Source organism: Myotis davidii, unplaced genomic scaffold, assembly GCF_000327345.1.
Source record: "Myotis davidii unplaced genomic scaffold, ASM32734v1 scaffold468, whole genome shotgun sequence".
Lineage (NCBI taxonomy): Eukaryota > Metazoa > Chordata > Mammalia > Chiroptera > Vespertilionidae > Myotis > Myotis davidii.
In genome coordinates this window covers 98675-123590 of record NW_006299170.1, presented here as the reverse complement: position 1 = coordinate 123590, position 24916 = coordinate 98675, and the positions used below count along the sequence as shown (strand labels likewise).

Genomic DNA, 24916 nt, shown 5'->3' with positions numbered 1-24916 from the left:
TGGTAAGGCCTTTCTTCTCCTGGGTCCCCTCCCGGTGGGCCCCATCCGCCGCCCCCCCCCCCACCACCAAAAAAAAGTTTAGAGTACTTGGGAAACCACAGCCCTTATATGTCCTACTACTGCATTGTTATTGTATGTTAAAGGGAACATGAAATCCTCTGACTTAAGGGCATCAACTCTAGCTTAACATTGAATCACCTGAGGATCTTTAAAAAAACAACAAATGCCTAGTCCCATCTCAGACTCACTAACTCAGAATCTCTGAAGGTGGCACGGGGTGGATGTTATTTGGTGGCTGCTAGGAGTTGAGGTTGGTCATTAGAGGAAGCCATGGTGGAGAGCCACGGCTTTGGAAATTGTTCATCCCATGTCTCCAGCACTTGGCACAGGCTCTGATACATTTCAGATGTTCAATTACTGTTTGTGATATTGATGATATTAATAATCCAGCATTAGTATATGTCTAACATTTATAGAAACCTACCCCATATACTAAGGATTATAGATTTATGAAGAATGCCTTTGCCCCAGCCCGGTGGTTCAGTTGATTGGAGTGTCATCCCATACACCAAAAAGGTTGCCAGTTCGATTTTCGGTCAGGACATATATCTAGGTTGTGGGTTCCATCCCCAGTCAGGATGCATTCAGGAGGCAACTGATGGTTCTCTGTCTCTCTTTCTCTTTCTCTCTCTCTCCTTTCTTCCCTCTTTTTTTCTCCCCCTCTCCCTTCCTATCTCTCTAAAATCAGTAAACATATACTGGGGTGAGGATGTTTTTAAAAAATGCCTTTGGTTGCCGAAATAACTTCAGAAGAGCATTCAAGGTGACATTCTACTTTTTTTTTTCTGACAGAGTAAACATTTCTCTCCCCAGTTGGCTTAGACTCCATTTCTTAATCACTTGTTTAAAACGGTCCTGAGGCAGATCTGTACCGTTTCATTTAACATTGGCAAGTCACCACAGCCTCTGCACTTGTATAAATGTGCTGATTTAATTGTTTATCGTTCCACTGATGCTGAACCACCTGCATGTGTCACAGCAAAGGAAGTCAGGTTTAATATTTCAGCTGCTAGTTTCAGCTTCTGGAACTTAAAAATACGAATTTGTGGTTTCTATCCTGATGTATAAGAAAGGGAGAAGTGAGTCAAGAGTGAAAATGGAAAAACTAGATACCTAGTGGTATCATTAGGTATCAAATAGAATGTGAACTTTATAGGATCCGTGAAAGGTTACCTGTTATCAGAATGGTAACTGTTAATGATGTTGTGCAGAAGCAAACATCATTTATGAATATCTATTAAATATCTATTCTTTGGATTTGTCCAAACTGATCAAAAGTGGCATTTTTCTTGACACCAATGAGCAAGATTCTAAAATGACACTTCATTGTCAAAGGATCAAACACAGAGCTTTGTAAATTCTACAACAAAACACCAAAACTAGGTGAAGAACTTATGAATGAGGTAGAAAGAGTTAATGTTCAAAATTAAATGTTATGCTTTGCTTCTATCGCTTTTTTTGAAGGGAGATTAGGTGACAGTGAATTTTTAGGTCTCTTTAAGTAGAGAGTTGAAAATGGGAAGAAAGAGAACAGTAAAAATTTGGGGAGAAGAGGGAGAGAAAAGACACATATAACTCTGTCAAGTATTGAAGCCAGAAATTCATCGCATAAGATTTACTTTTTAAAATATTCACAAGAAATAGATAAGCTCCAACTTGTCTATAAGAATTTCTGACTGAAGATAATATTACAAGTTAATATATTCAACTTTAAGTTTTCTAGGTGGTAATGGAGAAAAAGTACTATGGATAATTGAAATCTGTAGATAACTATAGTTTCAAAACCCAATTTTTTGCCAATAATTTCAACCACATGCCTTCAACCTCAAAACTGCTCAGAAGTTTTAAAATTTTTTGTCAAGTTCAAGTTTCATCTACTTACTCTGCCAATGCTGATATTACCACAGATTTGCATGTAATTAGTAAAAAAAATCATATGGATATTCTAAAAGCTATGCAATTAACCTTTGAATCATTGTGTGATCACTGAAGTTTAACTGAAATTATTCTGTGATGGGCTATAAAACATGTACCTTTAAATTTAAGGCCAGTGTTTCTATACTCAAGATCATAGTGTGAAATTTGGCATTCTAAATTAAATGATTGGCCTTAAGCTCTACTAGACTGGGAATTTCTTGAGAAGCAATTTATAGAGATGAAGAATGTGAGATCTGTTCTTTTACTTATTCCAGGAGAACTTGATTTTCCAGAATGAGTGTTTAGCATAGAAAAGTTCAAAATATATAATAGCAAGGGGGAAGAGTGTCTTCACAGTTTAAGTGTTGGATAAAAATATGGAGATGATTGTTGATGCAGTCCATATTAGTAGTTCCGAACTATAATTATGCTTAAAAATTAGTTTCTATTTTATGTGTCAAAATTGATGAATCCTCTTTTTAAAAATCAGTATTTTAATATTGAATGGATCAAATATATTGATAGTAATTGATTCCAAATGATGGAGTTTGAAACATATGATTTTTACAGATCCTAAATAGATGGTGTAACTCAAAGACAGTTATAAATCCAGACCTAATTATATGATTTCTCTCTAAAATCTAAAACACTCAACGCTTTAATTTGCAATCTATTTACTCATAAATAAATAACTGAGGATTAAATAAAATAAATGTGCTGTGTACCAAAATGTTTGAAATAGTTCTGAGTTCTCTCAGGTCAGAATACCTTTTATTTTTAAATTAGTCTTTACAGCTATTTCTGCTGTGTTATGCCCTTGTATGCTAACCAAGAAGATACGAGTTTTCGATAGTGATGTATTCAGTGGTAAGAAATTTCTGAGTGCATTAAGATGTGAACATAGTTTAGAAACAAGCCGAAGCCACCACAGGTGGAATGTCTGTAACTTTAACTGCCTGTTTGAGATCTGTGTAAGAATTTTCAGAAAGCCCTTGGCTGACACTGTGATGAATCTGATAAGTCAGTCTTGAGATATCATTCTTCTGTAGCTGTCTATCTGTACATCAAATAAACTGAGGTACTGGGCACATTCAATCAAAATGGGTTTATTTTTCTAAGTTCTCATGTTGAATGAGGGTTACCTTCATTGAATTTCCTGAACCATATGGTATGCACCAAGTGAAAGCTTTCTTTATCAATATTAAAGTTCTTTCCCACAAATTTGATAGAAATAGAGTAAAAGAAAGAATGCTATAGTGGGAAGAGCATGGAATTCCTTGTCATTTAAACTTGGCATAAAATTCTAACTCAAATCCTAAGACTAGTGGCCTTGACGAAGTCAAGTATAGATCCCGAGCTTCTGTTTTCTGCAATTTAAGTATCTCTAACTACAACCACTTCACAAAGTTGTGTTAGGATTGATAACAGCAGAATATATAACACCTAGTGCACCCTCAATAGATGATAGCTACTATTATTACTTTCGAATACAAACGTAAATATTAAAAAAGCAAGATTTTTCTGTGAACCCCTCCGCTCTCTTCCCTCCTGCAGAGTATACGAATATTGTCAGATTTAAGTATCCACATACCAGTACACTCATTAAAAGTTTACAATATGATCACCAAGTACATATTAAACTTTTCTATGATATTATTTACCCAGTAACACTCTGGCACCATTTTGCTTGCTGGATGTTTCCTTTACAAATCTTTCCTTTTTATACTGTAGGCACTGTTTATGATCCATATGATTTGTAAGTATCTAGATTCATCACTCATTCAGTTTTCCAGGAAACATTACTAAAACCGTACACTTGTGTATCATATTGCACGTGTCTAGGAGGACACAGGCATGAAATGTTTGAAGAAAATCTTAGCTCCTCCCATTACCAATTCAGCATGGAATACCTAGTCAACACTGTCCATCATCATGGGGATCCTAACCTCACTGTCATCATCACAATTATTCCTCCCATCTAGGCTTATGATTCACGTGCAAATTGCTTAGAAAAAAATCCATTTGGTGGTGGAAAACCGTAAGTAACCTTTTGTGTCTGAGTAGGCAAATGTGCCTTTTCCACACAGTCACTCTTGTTAACAATGAATAGGTTTGCCTGTGGGTCCTGTGCCCTTGTTTTCTGTGAAACATGGGGAACTCTCCCCCCATCATCTTTTTTTCTTGCCACCCAAAGGGACTTGAGAAGAAAGCCACCCTTCCGAGAGCACTCTCTATGCTGACACTGCTGGTGTGAGGAGAGCTGGCTCATTAAGTGCCTTTACTTGTAGAGGACTGTGCTAAGGCCCATGAAATGAAGCTGAATACACAATCATTGCCTTCTGACATTTAGATCAAGATGGACATGACCTTCCTTTTCTTAGTGATCACCAGTTGCAGAATCTCAGCTGTTGGGGTGATGCCATTCTTACCCTTACCACATTGATCTATTTTACTCATTTCAACAATAATGTGGGGTATTCCTACTGAGAGCTGGGGTTTGGACCTATGCTTCAAACACTCTTAACTAACTCAATCTGACTAAATTCCTTAGCAGGAGAGTATTCTTATTCCCATTTTACATGTAAAATAAACAAATTCAGAAACTTTCTGCAACAACTGCAAAGTGTAAAGAACCATGACATTAATCTAGGTTTCTTGGCTGCAAATTCCATGCTGTGGGAAACTCAATGGCTTTTAAAGTTCAGAGACTAGTCATCTTCTAGTAAATGAAAGAAAGAGGGACATGTACCATAAAATCTCCTCGATTCTTTTCATCTCCTAACTTGTTTTCTCATTTTTCGTTTCTTAGATGTACTTTATACATCCCCCCAGGTCATGAGTTCCTATAGTTCAGAGAGTTACCTTTTGATGGTGTGAGCTGCTTTCATGCCCAATTCAGTGCCTTGCAGATATTCATGCACTCCTCCATTCATTTTCAGCACATATTTGTCAAATGCCTGAATCATATCTCCAGTGACTTTAGACAAGTCACTTAACTTCTGCATCTCAGTTTCCACTATCAAATGGGTTTAGTTATGAGAATTTGATGATACTGGGGTTTGTGAAAGCAGCCCACACAGGGCCAGGCACATAGTAGGTACTCAATAAATTCCCATTCACTCATTGCTTAACAATGTTTTTAAACCCTGAAAATTAGGGATTATCTAATTGGGAACTTTTTAATATTATTTAGGTTGATTTCTATAATACAAGTGATAAATGTTTCCATTTAGAAATTAAACCAGCAAATGAAGCCATGGAATTTAACATTTTAAGTTTAAAATATTTTGATATTCCCTCACTGAAAATTATAAAGTAGTTGTTCATTCCGGATTTACTTGCACTTCTAAATTGGGATTGAAATGTGAAAACAGTTTTCACAATTGTGTGTAGATTTATAGAGAATTAGAGTTAGGTTGTAATGTCCATAAAGATGATGACTTCTGGGGAATTTATGAACCTTGAAAAAGGCTGAGCTCCTCTAGTTGCTTGACATAAAAATCCTGCAATTATTTATACATTCCCATTACCTCTCACCCCCACCCTCAGCACCATAAATGCAGTGTTGTAACATCAACGTCAAAATGGGAGCCCTTTACATGACAGATTGTGACATCATTTTCCATTTGGCAAAGGACATATTCCTGAGCAGTTTGAGATATGTGTGAGGGACCAGCCTTCTTGATGCCATCCTCTACCCTGTGTAGCACTGCTTCTAGATCCCATGGATCTTGGGACAATCATCTTCATGCATCATAATTAGGGAACCCCAGTTTCTTGAGTCTAACCTAACACAATCATTAGTTTGATTTGTTCAGATAGTAGTCGTTGAGTACCTATTCCTTGCAAAGAAAATCTGGATTGTTTAGTGGGGCTATACATGGCTAAGACTTTCTCAAGTCATTTATATATATACTAGAGGCTGGGTGCACAAAAATCTGTGCCCTCAGGGGGAGGGAGTCCCTCAGCCCGGCCTATGCCCTCTTGCAGTCTTGGGCCCCTCGGGGGATGTCCACTTACCAGCAGGGAGGAGACCTAAGCTGCAGTTCGACATCCTTAGTGCTGCTGAGGAGGCGGGAGAGGCTCCCGCCACCACCGCTGTGCTAGCAGCCATCAGCCTGGCTTGTGGCTGAGCAGAGCTCCCCCTGTGGGAGCACACTGATCACCAGGGGACAGCTCTGCATTGAGCATCTGCCCCCTGGTGGTCAGTGTGTGTCATAGTGACCAGTCATTCCCAGTCGGTCTGCTGTTAGGGTCAATTTGCATATTACCCTTTTATTATATAGGATAGAGGCCTGGTGCACGGCTGGGGGCTGGTTGGTTTGCCCTGAAGGGGGTCCCAGATCAGGGTGCCTGGCCAGCCTGGGTGAGGGGCTGAGAGCCTTTTTCAGGCTGGCCAAGCCCCCGGCGACGGAAGCTCCCAGCCTCTCCTTTTTTTCTTTTTTTATTCTGGCATTTATTTACCTTCTATAATTGAAACTTTGTAGCCTTGAGTGGAGCTCAGAGCCAGCCAGGGTGGGCAGGAAGCTTGGCTTCCTCCATCGCAGGGGCAACCCAAGCTTCCTGCTCACTCAAGCTCTGTGGCCACAGCCGGCTGAAAGCAGGTATCTGGGGTTTATTTATGTTCTATAATTGAAACTTTGTTGCCTTGAGTGGAGCTCAGAGCCGGCCCGGCCGTGGCATGTGGGAAGCTTGGCTTCCTCCATCACTGGAGCAACCAAGCCTCCTGCTTGCTCCAGCTCCGTGGCTGCTGGCCGCCATCTTGGTTGGGTTAATTTGCATACAGTCGCTCTGATTGGCTGGTGGGCATGGCTTAAGGCATAGCAAAGGTATGGTTAATTTGCATGTTTTTCTTTTGTTAGTGTAGATATATATTAATCCTCACCCAAGGATATGTATTTTTTATTATTGATTTTTAGACAGAGAGAGAAACATTGATATGAGAGAAGAACATCAATCAGTTGCCTCTCTATGTGCCCCAACTGTGGACTGAATCCATGACCTAGATATGTTCCCTGACCAGGAATCAAACCGGCAACCTTTTGGTGTATGGGATGACACTCCAACTAACTCAGCCACCTGGCCAGGGCTTTCTAATATTGATTTTAAGTTTCTGGGTTTTCATTCGGAGTCACAAAAGATAGATATTTACAGAAAATCAGAAACAATTGTCCAGGGGGTGCTTAATGACTTAAGGTTATTTTTTATTGGTTTTAATTGATTATTTCAGATATCCTAAAATGACCCACATGCTTAGACTCAAAATTATGTGTTTCCTTCAACAGTACCCTGCTTCTAATTGTTGAAACCAAACGGTTTTAGAAGAGGTGGACTTAAATGACCTATATTTGGTCCTTCCCCTGGGGGCAGAGCACTAGGACAGATGGTATAAAAAGACAATTAACTCTCTGCTTCCTAAAGTCTTATGCTTTAGTGGAAGAGAAACATCTAAATAAAGAAAATGATAAAACAAAATGAAGATCATGAATAGACAAAAGTCCCCTCAATTCAGGTGAAAAAGGTGAAATGAATTATATTGGTTGCTCAATATCAAAGAAAAAAAGAGGCTCTCTTACATTTGCCTGGTTTATTAGCCAGAACATGGTGAACTCTTCCAGTATAATCTGGTAGGTGGAGATGTGTGCATGGGAGAATCTGCTTGGGTATATGTAATTGACAACAGCTTGAAAATGGCAGGTTAGTGCCTATCAGCACACCCAGAAAGCCAGGGTGTTTGGACACTGAGTGTCCTCTCCAAGGAAGGCTCCAGCATGGCTTATGGAAGCTGCTCTTAACATCCTCCTTGAAATCTTCAGACTGAGGCTCAGACATGGAAGAGGCATGAAAAAACCTGGATTCAAACCCTGGCTCTACCACTGACTGTGTGGCTTTGGACAAGTTTTGTTCTTAACCTTCCAAAAGCTCGATTCCTTCAACTCTAAAAATAAGAGCAATAACAGTATTGAATCCATAGTGTATTTGCGGATTTCATGCAATCATCCATGTGCAGAACTTTTCATGATACCTGGTACTTAGGCATATAGATGGTCAGAATCAAAAACAGCAGGCTGACTCTCCTTTCTTCCACACCTAAACCCTCATGAATTAGAGTCCCAGCCATGGGCAAGCTATGGCCCGCGGGCCGGATCTGGCCCGTTTGAAATGAATAAAACTATTGAAAAAAAAGAGCGTACCCTTTTATGTAATGATATTTATTTTGAATTTATATTAGTTTACACAAACACTCCATCCATGCTTTTGTTCCGGCCCTCCGGTCCAGTTTAAGAACCCATTGTGGCCCTCGAGTCAAAAAGTTTGCCCACCCCTGGACTAGACACTGAACAAGGGTGTGCCTTCTCCTATATACCATTGTTTTATTCATTCCCTCCCCAATGCTCGGAGCCCAGAGCTCTTATCACAGCCCAAGGAGAATCTGTGACTGGGCTATGCTTTCAGGGCAGGGCTGCAGATGGAAGGGTGCTCCTGCTGCGCTGTGCAGGGCCCCGTATTGGATTCACGTGTCCAGAGGAAGCCCTTGAGGGCAGTGAAACCTTTCAGCCCTTCCAACATATTGTCAGTGCACAGCCCCAAATAATTTTTTTTTTTTTTTTTACTGATTTCAGAGAAGAAGCGAGGAGAGAGAAATAGAAACATCAATGATGAGAGAGAATCATTGATCAGTTGCCTCCTGCGTGCTCCCAACTGGGGATCAAGCCCGCAACCCGCGCATGTACCTTAACTGGGAATCGAACCTCCTGGTTCATAGGTCCACACTCAATCACTGAGCCATGCTGGCTGGGCACAGCCCCACATCTTACCTGACATTGAAGAGCCAAGCAACGGCAAAAAGACTCAAATTCAAAAGGACAGCAAGAGAGGAATTATAACATTATGTACACCTGGGGGAACTAGGGAAGTCGCATGAAAGTAATGTGCCTTTGAATTCTCATTGGAACACCCTTGCTGCCCTATACTGTCCCGCCATGGAGACTGAACAGGAAAGGAAAGGGCAGCCCCTCTCTCTGGATCTGTACCTCTTGGCCTCCCTCCCTCCCAGCAGGCTCACACCACCGCCCCCTTCCCACCGAAGTACCTTCCACCGGAAGTGATCATTGCTCTCAGCCCCTGGTCTGGCTCTCTGCTCTGCTGCACTGCTGATCAGTCTCCCTTGACTAGAAACTCAGTACCCCCTGCAGAGTCTGCACTCTTGCTTTGAAGTTACTTGTATCCGGTCAGAAGAACCTTTTAGTTCTAGTTCTAAATTGAGCGCCTTGGTGGTTTCCATCCCCTGATAAGCAGGGCAGCTGGACTCTACAGCAGTCACACTGGGCCGCCTCGGTTCTTAGTCACCTTAGGGAGTGGATGCATAAAACTGGCAGCACCTAAGTCTCTTCATGACGGATAAGAAACGGAAGTACCCAGGGCAGTCAGTAAACTTAGACAATGAGCAGAGAGTTGTGTTTTAAGGCAAGTAAGACGTGCATACTCTATTCTGGTTTGTAGAGGGCACTTGGGGGTTCAGCTACATTTCTATAGGGAAAGCACTGTAATTTGTCTTGGAAACATTCTAGAGATAAGGAGGAAGCATTCAACACCCCAGTCCTAGTACAGCAGCCTACAGAAAAGCTGGGTACAGCGGGAGGTGGGGGTGTCCTTCCTTCAGCTATGGGGTACCTCTCATTCCCCCATCCGGCTTACTGACAGAGTATAGAGCAAAAGGGAAAAAGGTTTCCATTCCACTTTTCCCACTTACTATTCACTTTGGGTAAGTTATACCCACCTCAAAAGCCTGGGGGAGAAGGAAACAGAAGCATATGCGTAAGGTGCCTAGCAGAGGGCTGACCTACAGAGAGACTCAGTACTGTTACTTCCCACCTCTCCCTCCCTGCCTTCCCGCACATCACAGCCTCTTATTGCTAATTGCACCTCTTTCCTCCGCGATGTTAGACACAAAATATTTCCGTTATCCCAAGCGGCAGAGTGGGCCCTCTGCGTCAGCCCTGTCCACAGGCGCAGCAATGCACAGGCCAGCATCAGCATTTCTATCAGGATGACACTTGTAATGGATGATTGCTGCACTTCTTAATCCATTTATGTAATCCTTCCTGCTTTGCTTGCAGTTATTTACAGGGCTTTAGCAGCAATAAAATGGTTCCTTTCCCAAGACAGAGTTCATTCAATTCAAATCTGGATTGATTGTAGCTAAACTTCTGATGTCTTTACAAAGGAAGAAAAGAAAACCAGCAATAAGTTATGCCTAGTAATTATTTGGCATGTATTCAGCCCCCACATGTCCTGGGCTCAGCATATTAAAGTTGGGGAAATACCTCTGTCCTTGAGAATCAAGCGTAGTTGCACATATGAAAGGCACTCAGGGCAGGGCACCGATTCAATTCCCATTGAGTTCTTTATTCCCGAGGTCATGTGGCCATCTGGCCAGTCTGTCAGCTGACTTCATGGGGTTAAGTGCCTTCACCCACTAGTGCCTTCTTTTGGTTTCCTTCAGATGTAGTCTACTGACAGCATCCTTAGCCTTGAACCTCTGCCCCCAAAGAACTCTCTACTGCTCCTCAAGCAGTTTTGGTTTGCGACTAAGACTCCTTGGGGCCAGAGTCCAGGGTCAGCCTGATGATACCCAACTGGCATTAGAGGGAACCCTCCTGTGGTGGCCTCTGTGGTGACAAAGGACGTGCACTAGGCAATGGTGTGGAACTCGGGCAGACAAGGAACTTTCTCCTGAGGACATGGTCATGTATGTGCTCAACAGTCAAGGATTTGCATGTCAGGTGGATGGAGGACTGGATGGATTTTGAAACCACTAGTTAAAATGCAATTTATATAATATAAGACAAATGTAATTCCTATACATCTTTGTGACTAAAATGTGAAAATATAGGATGATGCTCTTCATTCATAGAAGACCCCGTAACCATACCCCCTGACAATCATGTGTATAGAGTAACAGCCAAAAGAAAGAAATAGAGAATAAACGCCTGATTTTTTAAAATTTTCATTTTTGACCATTTGCCTTTAAAAGAAAATAAAGTCAAAATTAATCAAAATGCACAATAATAAGCAGTATTGGGTATCATGCACACTAGAGTCAATCTTTCAAATATTGCTGTGAAATAGGTAGCTATGCTATTTACATTTTATAGATGAGGCAGCGGAGATTCAGAGCAGTTAAGGAGGCAGAGCCATGATGTGAAGGCAGCTGAGCTTTCCTGCACAGCCCAAGACTTAACCACTAAGCTGTACTGCCATCTAGGACCCGATGCACAAATATGCATCAGATTCACAGCCCCCAAATGCCATTTTCTTTGACCTTTGAGTTGAAATAAGCTAAAACCTTTTCCTTTCTCACCTTGACCTGAAAGCTTTCACTGCTGGTTAAACATATTAGAGTGATTGTCCCTGATATAATTCAAATTATATTTAAGTAATAGTTTAGAGTTAGGATTTATTTAGAATAAAGAATAATTTTTAAAGATAAAGGCAATTAGCCCTAGCTGATTTGGCTCAATGGATAGAGCCTCAGCCTGCGGACTGAAGGGTCCTGGGTTCAATTCTGGCCAAGGGTACATACCTGGGTTGCGGGCTCGATCCCCAGCAGGGGGCATGCAGGAGGCAGCCAATCAGTGATTCTCTCTCATCATTCTATCTCTCGCTCCCTCTCCCTTCCTCTCTAAAATCAATAAAGTATATATTTTTTAAAAAATATAAAGTCAATTATTTCAAATTGCTGGCCATTTACTTATTTTAACCTCAGAACAATTTTTTTTTTTTGCATTAGAAAACATACAAGGAAATTTGAACCAATATATAGATTTAGCCACGTCTTTTAGGGTTTTTGGTTTTTCTTTGTTGTTGATGATAATTATTTTTTTGAAAGGCATGTAGGATCGAAAGAAAAGTGAGACTTTTCACCTGTGATATTTGGAGTAGTAATGGAGATCCCAAAGACATATTCAACCCCTTTCCCCGAAACACATGCTGCGTGTTTTTGCTTACAGCGTGCACTTGCTCACACAGTGTGTGTTTCTTACAGTGGACCTGGACAGGCTCAATGATGACGCCAAGCGTTACAGCTGCACTCCCAGGAACTACTCCGTCAACTTGCGAGAGGAGCTGAAGCTGACCAGCGTGGTCTTCTTCCCGCGGTGCCTCCTTGTGCAGCGCTGCGGAGGGAACTGTGGCTGCGGCACTGTCAACCGCAAGTCCTGCAAGTGCACTTCGGGGAAAACCGTGAAGAAGTATCACGAGGTACGTCACGTTCAAATGCCTTTGTTGAAGTGCCGCATTTAGCAGTTCGGCTGCAAGAGGCACGTCATTCACGGGGAGGAGAAGACAGGACCATTGGGTACAGTTGGTCAGTTCTTTCCCTGCAAAAGGGCTCCCGGCCAGGGTGATGACTGGGACCTAAAATAATACTCAGGGTAAATTTGTCAAGCTAAGTGCCGGGGGAGGATCTAAGTTCATCCTAAAAAAAGGGGACTTCTTTTCTAATCCTCATCGTATACCACCTGGGTTGACAGGATAAGTATATAAGCAAATGGATGGTGAAGTAATTTCAGAACTTATTTGGCTTCCTTTGTAGAAATATGATGTTATTTATTTAAAGGATCTGACTACAAAATGTAGATTCTTTTAAGAAAATGCTAAGAGCCAAACTTTAATTCAAACAAGTGATTAAAAATGAAGCAATGCAAAGATAGCAAATGATTTGTCAGAAAATATACATCGTCGGAGACATTTTTATTCTGTAATTATAAAAGTGTTCTCTTTTAGAAATACAATTTTTTCTTCCTAAATACTACTGAATGGTACCTGGGGAATCAGCTCTGAAATTATGCTAAAATAAATAAGAAAAACAAAAATGTAAGGAGAGAGCAGTAACCTTTAATAATAATTATATAAGCAAACTCTCTTAAGTATTTAGAATGTGCCAGATATTATTATAAGGAATCATTAACTCACTCAGTATTTTCTCAACACGCCTGTAAAGGGGCGGGGAGGGGGGTATAAACTGAGGCCTAAGAAGATCAGTAAGTTGACCAGTGTGACACGGTTGGTGAATCATAGATCCAGGACCTGCACTCTGATCATTGCTCCCAGAGTCTATGTTCTTGTTCCTATTAACGCCGTGCTGTCTCTTTTAAAAGACATAGCATGTTATTGTGCATCAAAGAGTACACTTAGGGGAATCAGAGCTGCTCCTGACACTGACATCAGCCTTATTACTTCCTGACTGTGGGAGCACAGGTGAGTCACCACAGTTTAGAGACTCAGTTTTCACACCTGTGAAATGGGACTAAGGAAGGGTATCAGTTAAGCTCTTACAGAGCAGTTCTGGGGATCAAATAATGTCTTGCACATGAAATGAGTTTTTCAAGATGTGAAACATAAAACAGAAACATGTTTCAAAATATAAACTAGAATGCGGAGCAAACAGTATTCTTAGGAATCATTGTGTGAGTTGCTTTTTATCAGTATCCGCCAAAACAAAAACAAAAATAGACAGTGCTCCCTACATGAAATCTCCAGCTTTGTAAAAGTGTTTTTGTTACCCTGTTAACAGTAAAACAATAATATTAAGTTAGGCGGTAACTCTGGAGCCAAATGAAAATGGATGTGTCATAAGCAGCATTTTCCACTTGGGAAATGCAGGGAGCTGCGGGCCACTGGCCGTGCTTACCTTACACAGAGAAAACACACTCTTCAGACCTACATGGAACATACCCTCTTAGTCACAAGAATTTCTTACTCCACCCAAACAGTTTTCAAAGGAAAAAAAAAAAAAAGTCCTCATAGCCAGAGAATGCTGTCATCAGTGCGCATTGTGTTCTATTTTTGTGTGACCTGATGAACTCTAGATTGGACAGTGTTCTGGAGTTCAAGAGCCTGAAACTCAATGTTTAGCTGGACCCTAAAGATGAATGCAGGGTGCAATGACCAGGTCAGAGTTGAAATAATCCTCGAAGTGACAGGCTCTCCACCTAGTCATAACCGTGAGGAAAAGCACGCGGGTCCAGTCTTTGATGTTTTGGGGAGTGCTTTATTTTCATCTCGACTCTCTGCTCAGTTACAAGGCACAGCTGGATTTTTAAAATCCTTCACTGCGTAAACGGCAGAGTTAAATACACACTAAAAGGACTCTCGCCTCCCAGACGGGGTCCTGTCCTTAGTTCCTTTCTTGTCTCTGTACACAATCACTGCTACCTATAAACTCCTGTAAACAATTAATATCGGAAGGGGAGGCCTTTGATCTCTTCGTTCAGTCACACAAACAGGTCGACACTGTTGCCATCTTTTGAAACTGCTGTCTAAAGCATCTCTTTGAAGCCGGTGTCACAATATGTTCACTTCTAGGAGACTGCAGAGCTCTACACAAAATCACTCGGCCACGTGCTGGACAAAGGGACCAGGCAGCAGCATCACGCAGCCAGTAACTGCACCCCTGGAACTAACAGGCCTGGCCTATCCCTCCCCAACTCCTAAAATGCCCCTGAAACATGTCACAGTGATCACTCTTCCGGGTGACCCACGGAAGGGCAGCAGGCTCGTTCCACTTCCAGAGACGGGGGTTGCTTGAACTGGTAGTTCTGTGTCTGTTTTCTTAACTCAGAGACAGGAAAGCCCAGTTTCCTCAGCGCCTGGTTATAACTGATGAGATGTGAAATGAGTTTCCGTGAGAGATGAGCACCCCTACGGGTGACTGGAGCTCATCACATAAGCAGGCCTGTGTGACTCTCCACAAACACTTCGATGCTCAGCGTTTAAGGAATAAAATGCGGACATTTTAAAGCTCTCAGTGGAGCTAATACCATTGCTTTGTTGGAAGGTTGTGCTGTTTCTGCTGTAGGGGGTTAGCGTTCTTCCCAGTGCAATAGGGTGTTAGCATCTTTTTATTTTCTGTTCTCAAAGGTTGTTAGGTATCCTGTTAAAGTATTTTTTCTTTTCCCTGACAACTATTCTATGCCTCTTGGAATAAATAGGATATAAAGGATACCTTAGGTAGTGATTTTTAAATGGGGAAGGTTCCAGAAAACATAGTGTGTAGACAGAGGGTGCTATATATATAAATTCTCATCTTCCCTCGATAATGGGTAATGAAGGAGTAGGATGTTCCCTAGAAATTCGATGAGCTTTTTCATTAACATTTACTGTTTTTCATCATGTGGTCTCCTATGTCCATTCAGTCAACAGCTAAAAAGGTAGGAAGCATCAGAGAGAGAAAGATAAAAATTAATTTTCTTTGTCCTTTCTCTCATGATTTTGTCACAAAGCTGATGTAACCCTATACTAGTAGAATTTCTAGTTTCATATTTAGAAATTCTACTGTTGCATATCTACACTGTCCAAAATAGTACTTACTAGCAACATGTGGTTACAAATCTATGTCACACACACAAGAAACTGAAATTTTCATTTTATTTACCTTAACATTAATGTAAATAGCTGCACAAGGCTAATAGCAACCATACTGAACACACAAGCCTGTTTCTGACACATTTACAACATCTAGGATCATTCTTGTCTCTGCACAGAATTAAAAATAACTCTCCAGGATTCTTTTAATTTGAATGTAGAATTTTATATTAAAAATTGCTTCCTAATACAGTTTAAGAGTTAGAGATATAAGCATATACCTATATATGAATCAGAGGATTAATTACAGGTAATAAAATATTGCACTAAAAGAATAGTACTTTCAGTTTTTACATGCTCTAAGTATTTGCTATTGAAAAACTTTTAGCTAAAATTATAAATTAAGACCAAGAAGACAGAAAAACATTTTTTTTCAGAGTTTCTACTCTATTTTTTTCCTGGAACTATAATTTCTAGAGCTTACATAGACTTCCCTTTAGTCTTTCTTTCTTTTTTTTTTCCTTTCTCCCTCTTGATTGAAGCCATAAGACAGCTCTTTTCAGGCTGTGTCTGTTTTCCCCTGAGAGCCAGGGCAGTTTTTTTGGATTATGGTTCCAGATCTACCTCATGGGAGGCAACCTGGGACCAGCCAAGTAAAACCCCCCAGGGCCCCAGGTTTCCTCACTTATAACCTACAATGTTGAGTTCCAGACAGACCTGAAGTTACATGCTATCCATTCGCTGTTACCTTCTTTCCTAGCCCCCAAATCTCATCTTACTGAAATTGTGTATGGAAAATAAACAAATTGGTGGTTGAAGTGCTAGGTAAATGCAAAATAATAAAGATGTAATCTGGAACAGTTAATGTTTATGGAGAAGTTAATTCATCAGTAATAACACCTGTGCTACTTAGCTCCTGGGGCTACTGAGGGAATGAAAGCCTCTCAAGACTAAAAAGCACAAAACAGATGTGAGTGGAATTTTCTGAGCCTGTTCTGGCTTCCTCAGTTCTGACAGCCCTGATAACTCACCTAGTGAGTGAAGGGACTCCCCTGAAGTACTACAGAAGGCGCTCATTCGTTCCCTTGCAGATCTAGCTTCACATCACGCCTTCCTGCCAAAGATTAGCCTGTCTTAGGGCAGGATGCTCCTCAGGTAGACAAGACCCATCTGTGTCAAGAATGAGTCTCAGCGCTATTGCCATACTCTGAAATCTGGTGCCCAGCTAGGCTTTCATCATGTTTTCTGCAATGGCTCGGCTGAACATGTAGCCACTGATTCTCTAAAATCAAAATCATTTGACTGATATTTAAAAATATTTTTTTATTGATTTTAGAGAGGAAAGGAGCGGAAGAGAGAGATAGAAACATCAACGATGAGAGAGAATCATTGATCAGCTGCCTCCTGATGCCCTCTGCTGGGGATCCAGCTCACAACCCAAGAATGTATCCAGATCAGAATCAAACCTTGACCTCCTGGTTCATAGGTTGATGCTTAACCACTGAGCTCATTTGACTACTTAGTTTTGTAAAGGAAGGACCTGCACTTAAGTATACCCCATAGCAACCCCAGTGTGTTCACAGAAAACTTCTATTAGAAGTAAATGTCCACTGATATCAAGATTGGATTTTCAAAATTCATGAGTTTTATAGGCTCCCAGCCTTTGATTACCTTCAAACTTAATTTGTCAACAAAACGTTGCTGAACTTTTCATCATTCGTGTCTTTTTTATTGAATGCTCTGTCTTGTGACTTGGAATCACTTCTCCTATTGCAAGGCTGCCTCTGCTGCAACTACTGCTGCAAGCTGGGCACTTACCCAGGTAGAAAAGAATGCTATCCCTTCTCAAAGTATTTTTGCTGTGCTCACTTCGATTTCAGAAAAATCAACTACCAGCCGTTAAAATCTTGACTCTATGCACATTTTTTCATATAGTCTTTAAGCATGAAAAAAGTCAAAATGGAAGCAAAAATAAGAACTGTTTTCTTTAAATCTTAACATAAGAAACTATATGTGTACTGAACAGTGCTGCCTCAGAAGTTGGGGGAGAATCTTAAATAAACTCTTAATGATTCAGGTTTAGACATTGCATTTTTCCTGAAATATGTACTTGTGTTCCTATGTCAGCCATTAATTTGAGAACTGTCACAAGGCCTTAACAACCTTTTTAAAATATATATTCCCAATAAACAAGAAGGCAACTCAGCCGATAGCTTTTCTGCATGGTATTGTTTTATTAGTGTAATAGCTTTATGGCAAGGATTCACTCGGTGGTTTATTGGCACTAAAGTTAAATATCTTTTGTGATATGGTAATTTGCAAACTGAGCGTTTTTGGCTTTGTGTAGTGTTATGAAAGCTACCAACGTGTGCCATCATCCTTCATTTAGTAAAAGTCAACTTTCCCTGGCATCACATGTGTTCGCAGGTGGTGAAGAGGAGTTGAGATTTCCACTTTCACCCACATTTCTTAATGGCTGACTGCCCTTCACTGAATTTTTACTTCAGTGTGTGTGCTTGCAGCTGTGAATCACAGCTCGGAAAATAGGAAATCATTTTGTGATGGTTCCTATTAGCAAGTGTCCAGCAGTGGCTGTAATTAATTCAGTGGTTCCTTCCCTTTGACGGTGACCAGATAACCCATAACTAGCCAGTTTGCTATCTCAGATAAAAGCTCTTCATTTTTCTTTTAACTTTCCACCATCTCTCAGATCAGCTTTGCTCTCTGCCTTCTTGCAGTGCTGTGTAGCTGAACTTAAGACTATTACATGGTCTGAAAGCTTTGAACATCGGCCCTGTGATCAGTCAGCAAAGCAGTCCAATTTCCACTTTGTTCAAACAGTGCTTTCCCGTCTTGTCTGGGAAAGTGTCTGCCAATTCATTTTTCTCTTCTTATCAGCAAAACACATATATGCTGTGCTCACATTGCTTAATATGAAACACAGGGAAAACCCCTAACTGTCAGGAGGCAAGTTAGGAACACTGCCCAGTCTCCGCTCTCATCTCAAATGAGAAAGCAAATGGAATGAGAAAGCAAATCAACAGTGCTGATTTTATGGGTGCCACTCATTGCAACGTAAAAAGCTTCCATAAAGGCCTTCTTTAAAAAGAGAATATTTAACGTATGCTCTTCTTCTTATAAATCATTTTCCTCCCCTGTATCTGCCAGCCCCCAAATCCCATTTACATGCAGCTAGTCTTGGACAACAGCTAATTTGTATTGAGAAATTCTTGGCAAAGCTGTAGGACTCCAGCCTCTTACCCCTTCTTAGGCACTCTGATCAAATCTGTACTGGGCAGGGCTGCTGAACACCCCAGAGGTAATCAATACATTCTTCAACTATTTCTTCTTTTGCTTATTTTTTCACTGAGAAGCGGCATCTTTTGTGTTTTGTAGTTAGCCAACAGGAGAGAACATGGGAGCAGTGGGCAACTGTCAATGTAACTCTGCTCTTGGTATTTTACATTTCCTTTCAAACATGGGAAAGGATTAAAAGTGGTCTAAAGCATGGGCCCCTCTTTTGGCCTCTTCTTTATTGCCTGGCTTGTTTTGTCCCCTGTGTTTGTTGGAGGTAGACTAGAAGAGATGCGGGAAGGAGGTAAAAAGGATGAATCCGGAATTTTCACTCCCTCCTGCATTGCGGGCATCCCCCACCACCTTCACCCAGGAGGTTTCTTTAGCAGCTACTATATTTCCAGCATGCTGCCAGCTTATACAAACAAAGTTTTCATTTCATGGGTAAGGTCATGAGTCAAACCCTGGCTCTACTAATGACTAGCTCTGTGATTTTGGGCAAGTAACTTAATCTCCCTCTTTTCTCATCTGTGAACAAAGTGAGTAACGTACTTAATAGTACGTAATGCAATAAAGTCCAAATCATTTATATTTACATGGCACAGGTGTGTCTGGTCTACCCAAGGAGGCACAAAAGGAAGTCGTAGGCACATTGGAGAGGCACTGGGTCAGAGTGTTCTAGGAGCCCAGAGGAAAAAGCCCAGCTCCCAGGCCCGAGTCCCCAGAGGACCCTTAGCTTTCTTTAAAGTTTCCATTCTGTAATCTATACAATGGAAATAAGGATTCCTCCTCTAGTTTGTGATGCGGTTTGTCTGAGGGCAAAAGAAATAGTGCATCTGTGCAAATTCTTTGAAAAATGTAAAATGCCACATAATTGCATGGTACTACGACAGATTTCAGAGTCTAAAGGGAAGATAGAACAAAATCAAAAGTGAAGGCCAGAACCTAAGAGCATAAACAAGAAAAGCAATTAAACTGACCATATAGTATATATCAGAACAAGCACATAATTTTCCAAGTATGTGTGAAGGGATGACTGATATTTTACTTCAGCGAAGGCACAGCAGGAAAGAAGGGCTAGCTTCTATTTCAACTTACTAATTAAAAAAAATATATTTTTAAACGTATTCATTAAAAAATTGAGAATATACTTTATTAATTTAAGAAATGTTATATTGATACACAAATATTAATGTACAAAAATTTTAGTGATTTGAATTATAAAAGGTATTACATATTAACATATATGTAAGAACATAAACACATTTTCATTTATTCATAGCTGGCCCTAAAGATCTTCATTATGGCAGATTGTTTTACATCAGTCAAATATGTAGCAATATCGGCATTTTATGTCCATGACTTTATTCATTGTGCTGTCTATAGAAATAATAATATGCTAAGTATTGTTATTTGTCCATAACATATGCTTTGGCATAAGAATTGTCAGGACAATATTTGGGACAGCACCCGAGAAAAGCAGGCCCTTAGGAAGCTGTCAATAACTACATGCCAGGACCCCTGAGGTCATCTTGGTACTGCAGGTAAGTAATTCAGGAGGCACTGTGATCAGTTGAGCCCTTCACTTCCAGGAGTTGATAATTGTAAAAATAATTACATGTGTGAATTCTCAAAGGGTTAAGAACCAGCTGTCACAAAGAGAGTAAGTAACATCTGTTGAGTTGTACTCTAAGGGTTTTCTAACAGGAAATATGCTTATTGTCCTAGGTATTAAAGTTTGATCCTGGCCATCTCAGGAGGAGGGGTAGATCGAACGCCATGGCTCTCGTTGACATCCAGTTGGATCACCATGAGCGGTGTGATTGTATCTGCAGCTCCAGACCACCTCGATAAGAGAATATGCATGTTCAACTAATCATGGAAAATCCTTTAGTTCAGTGGTTGACAAACTGCGGCTCGCGAGCCACATGTGGCTCTTTGGCCCCTTTAGTGTGGCTCTTCCACAAAATACCACACTCGGGCGCACACGTACAGTGCGATTGAAACTTTGTGGTCCATGCGCAGAAGTCGGTATTTTGTGGAAGAGCCACACTCAAGGGGCCAAACCCTTTTGCCGGCCACTGCTTTAGTTTAAGGAGGGTGTCGTAAGTGACCCTTTTCCCACCAGCAGCTGAACTTACTGCTAGCCTGCAAAGCAATGAATACAAGTGGTTGTTGAGTTTCAGCTTAGCTTCCTTAGTGTCATGGCAAGCAGAAAGGTATATCATCAACCTCTATATCCAGAATATAGAATTGTATTTAACAATAGTGTCTGAGGATATATCCATGTCTACATGTAAATGGTCAAATGGTTTATTCAGTATATATAACCAGGTTCACCAGAGCTTACATAAGGTTGAGTCATTTAGTTCCTTAAAGTCTTTTGACAAAATAAGGGAAATAGTAAATACATGAAACATCTCTTTGAAATATTTGGAAGGTTAATTTATTTTTAAATTTTGAATCACAAAAAAATTTTAATCTTGCTCTTTTAAAGAAAGCACCTTATATATTAAAAACCAAAAGATGAGTTTTTCTTATATACCTCTTAACTATAAAAAAAGGAAAATATTGTTCCTGGGGAAAAGGCACAAACCAAACCATGTTTTCTCATGAGATACACTACATACTTACCTATGTAGACAATAATTACCTGTCTCCAAAAGCATGCCATGATAAGACAGGCGCTTTGGAAATTAAGTCTCCTTCTGGTGCATCTTGCTGAGGCATGCACATTTATGTAACACCAGTCTCAAAAAATTTTCTCAGAAGGTTTATTATTATAATCCTACAAAATGCAATTTATAAGCTGTAGTACAAATTTTAATTGTTTCCAGAAACCCATCTGCAGAAGTAACGTCTCTGGAGAATGGCCTGGGGACTCTGTATGAGCCTTTCACAACAATGCTCATTGAAAGATTTGGGTAGTTGAAAGTCAAAAAATTAAGCATTGAGGCATTAACCTTACTGGAAATTTGATAGAATACTTGATAGGACCCATATTTAATAATGAGTTCAAACTCTCCAAACTGTGCTAATTGATTTTATGTATATTGCTTCTGTATTCCTGTCTCTTCCATATACAGACATGGATTTACAATGGCATTTTATATTTGGCAAGCCATCATGGATTACTTATAGCCTAAAAGCCTTTGTGTATTAAAACAACCTAAGCTTATTTATGTAAACCCCTAATCACGTACACACTCCCCAACTGAAGTCCTGTTTCTGAACCAAGTGAAACTGGAGCTGGGGTCTCTAGTTCTTTGCCAAATCTATGGGGCTTATTCTAAGAAGTCACTCTGCAAATTGTGGGAGCAAGAGCTTGGCCCGGTTCCACCACTAGAAAACTGTTTCTGCATCAGTGGTTATCATTGCTATGCAGAGTAATTTTTCCTCTCTGGCTCCTTACTGTCTATTTGAAGGGAGACTGACTCCAGGAGTAGGAAGTGATTCATCATTCTCCAAAGCAAGACGCTTAAGAAAGCAACCCTGAAATCAAGATAGCTCAGGGGCTTCTCAGAGAGAACTACGTTTTTCTTGCTGCCTTGAAAGAAAAAAGGAGAGCCGATTTCCTTCCTGAGTCCAGGTCCCTACTGACTAGACCCAATTTGAGTGAGGGGCATATGACAGGTGCTTGTTAAGTCCCCGTCTCAGATGAGGGACCACAATCTATTTGGAATTTTACTAGTAAGCATGGTGCCCTCAGGACCAAATCCTCAGCTACCCCTAGCTCATTTCTTCTCAGCTCTTTGAAAAGAAAGGCCAATGCTTTTTGAAAATATGCCTTCAAAATGTGTCCAGGGGAGTGAGTGGTAAGATTAAACGGAGATTGTTGTGTTGTCCAAAGTCCCAGCGTGCAATCAGCAATAGTCAAGACAGACATCACTCTTCCCCTTCGTGACCATTTGCAAGTTTTCTATGAAAACATCGGATTCCTGTACCAAAACCAAAATGTGTGACATCACGTTAGCGTGTTCAGCTTACATCATGTCTGTAAGTAGGAAAAATGAGAGTGTTTTACCCAATTTTCAATAAATGTTCCAGGCTGGGAACCCGTGAAAGCCCTTGTCCGCACTTCTTATCTATTCGCTGAAATGTGAGCAGGCATATCCCCTCACTTTTCTTTTTTCTTTCCTCGGTGTTTTATTAAAACGTCTCCCTTGGTTATCTGTTACCTATTGTATTTCCAATAAAACTGTTTCATCGCCATCAAAGGAATAAAAAACTCACCGTACAAAGTGCATTTCAAAACAAACCCTAATAAATGCACCTGAAATAAATGCCTTTCATTCAATATGTTCTTAGAGGGCAAAACATTTTCAAAAGTAGCATTTTTGTGTTTGTCATATTGGTAACATGCAGCTTTTTCCCCTCATAGCAAATGTAATATCCCTCTTATCTTCCTGAAAAATAAATGTTGCTTTTAAACAAAAGTGCTCCATTATTTAGTACTCACTGCAGCTTTCAAAGCTGTACAATGTTACAAACTTGCTTTTACAAATGCATGCACCTGTTTGGAGTGACCATGTTGGGCACCTGATTTCTGAAGGATTGCTTTTACAGTGTTGAAGGAGCATAAGCCTTGTTCCCTGACAGCAGGATTCTACTCTGTCCTTGTCCTGAAGCCAGGCCATGAGGTGGGACTCGGGCTTTGTTGTTCTGTTACTGCTGTTATTGCTTCTTTGTATGAGTGTGTGTTTCCCCTGCGGCCTTTTAATGAAATATATCCTCCTCTGACATTGCTCATTTAGGTGAGTTCACAGCCCATCTCTTCCTCCAGACCCTGAAATCAATCACATCACAGACCCATTTCCCCACTGTCCGCCCGCACACCTTTCCCCATCTTGATGAATACCCTAGCAGCTGGTGGATCAGTGGTGTCAGTTCAGGGAGACCAGTTTAGAGGCTACGCTTCTGTAGACTCCGTTTTTTAATTTGGGTTGGGGGCCATATAAGGAGAGCTCTTCTCACTGCAAAACTTCTGCTTTTGCTTGTAGCTTAATCTTTATCATCCGGCTATCAGAGACAGGCCAGCAGCTGCACAGTGTGGGGTGAAACTACCACTTTATATAGTTTAGGGTTTTAGGTTTGGGGAAAAGAAGTAGAAACATATGTATCATGTGGCAAGAACTAAGTTTATCATAGAAATACCCATGAATATGTGAGGGAGGGGCAGGGAAAGGATCAAATAATGCTGTGCATAGTAGTTAACTCAGATAACTTCTTTATGTAAAAAGTATCATACTAGCCATATATAAACAACATTTTAATGCAAATACAAATTTTATTTCATTTCCTAAAATGTACATGTGTCCAGTTTTACTCTAAGAATAACTCAACAGATGTCTAAGTTGTTCATATATTCCTAGGGTCCTTTGCTCAAACACTAAATTAAAATGCATAGTCCAGTATTCGTGCCTCAAATCCTAGGAAATACGATTTTGTTTATTGACAGCTCTGGTCAAATATGCTGGGAGAGAGGATATTTATAATTCACTGCTTTTGTTGACATTCACTTAAATTCTGTTGTTTTTAAAGATCAAGTTAAAGACTACACAGGCCTGCAAAACTCAACATAACATCCTGGGAAATCTCCCAAATGTACTTTGACAGCAACAATGGATAAGCAACTAACCACTTAATTTAAGACTTTATATTTGCTGTTTATGTTATAGTCCTAAATTTGCCAGTTAATTTGTATCTTTTAAAAAATGAATTTTATTTGTATAAAGATCTCTCAAAATTCATTAGCTGATCACATTAAAAGGGAGTGGAGCTGAGTCCATAATAAAGGTTAATGTACTCAGTGAGCAAGTTATGGGCCAAGAAATATTCATTTTCTAATAAACCATTCGACTTTCTAATTATTTTAAACTGTTGGATATTGTTGGCCAGTCTTAGGGCCAAGAACCAACTGTTAAAATAATTCCTGGATTCGATTTTCAATAATGCTTATGATGCAAATTTTCTTTCAAGAACTAAATTCTGGGTCGTATTATCTAACATATATCTTTGATTGAGGACATAATACAAATTCATTCTCTTCTAGTATCTTCTAGCCTATCTTCTTCCCCCTGTTACTTCCACATTTCTCCTCTTCCTCACTAATCCGTAGCTACCATTGATCAGATCCATGTCTACTTTGAAAAGGCACCGGGGGTCATTTAATATCAGGAGATCAAATATACTTTCTCAAGCGAGCAAGTAATAGGGCTGAAATTGCCAACTATTAAGAAATAACTGCTTTTTGAGAGTTGAATACATCAAGTGAATG

The 24916-nt window shown here is 40.3% G+C and overlaps 1 protein-coding gene across 2 annotated transcripts in view; it reads left to right on the top strand.

Moving 5' to 3' along the window:
- PDGFD (platelet derived growth factor D) overlaps nucleotides 1-20614 on the top strand; it is a 216857-nt gene extending 196243 nt beyond the window's left edge. For both annotated transcript variants that reach the window (XM_006774654.2, XM_006774653.2), the window contains exons 6-7: nucleotides 12026-12240; nucleotides 20368-20614. In XM_006774654.2, the coding sequence (XP_006774717.1) occupies nucleotides 12026-12240; nucleotides 20368-20493 (341 nt within the window). In that variant the 3' untranslated portion in view covers nucleotides 20494-20614. The remainder of the gene's footprint in view (nucleotides 1-12025; nucleotides 12241-20367) is intronic.
- The last annotated feature ends 4302 nt before the right edge of the window (nucleotides 20615-24916 follow it).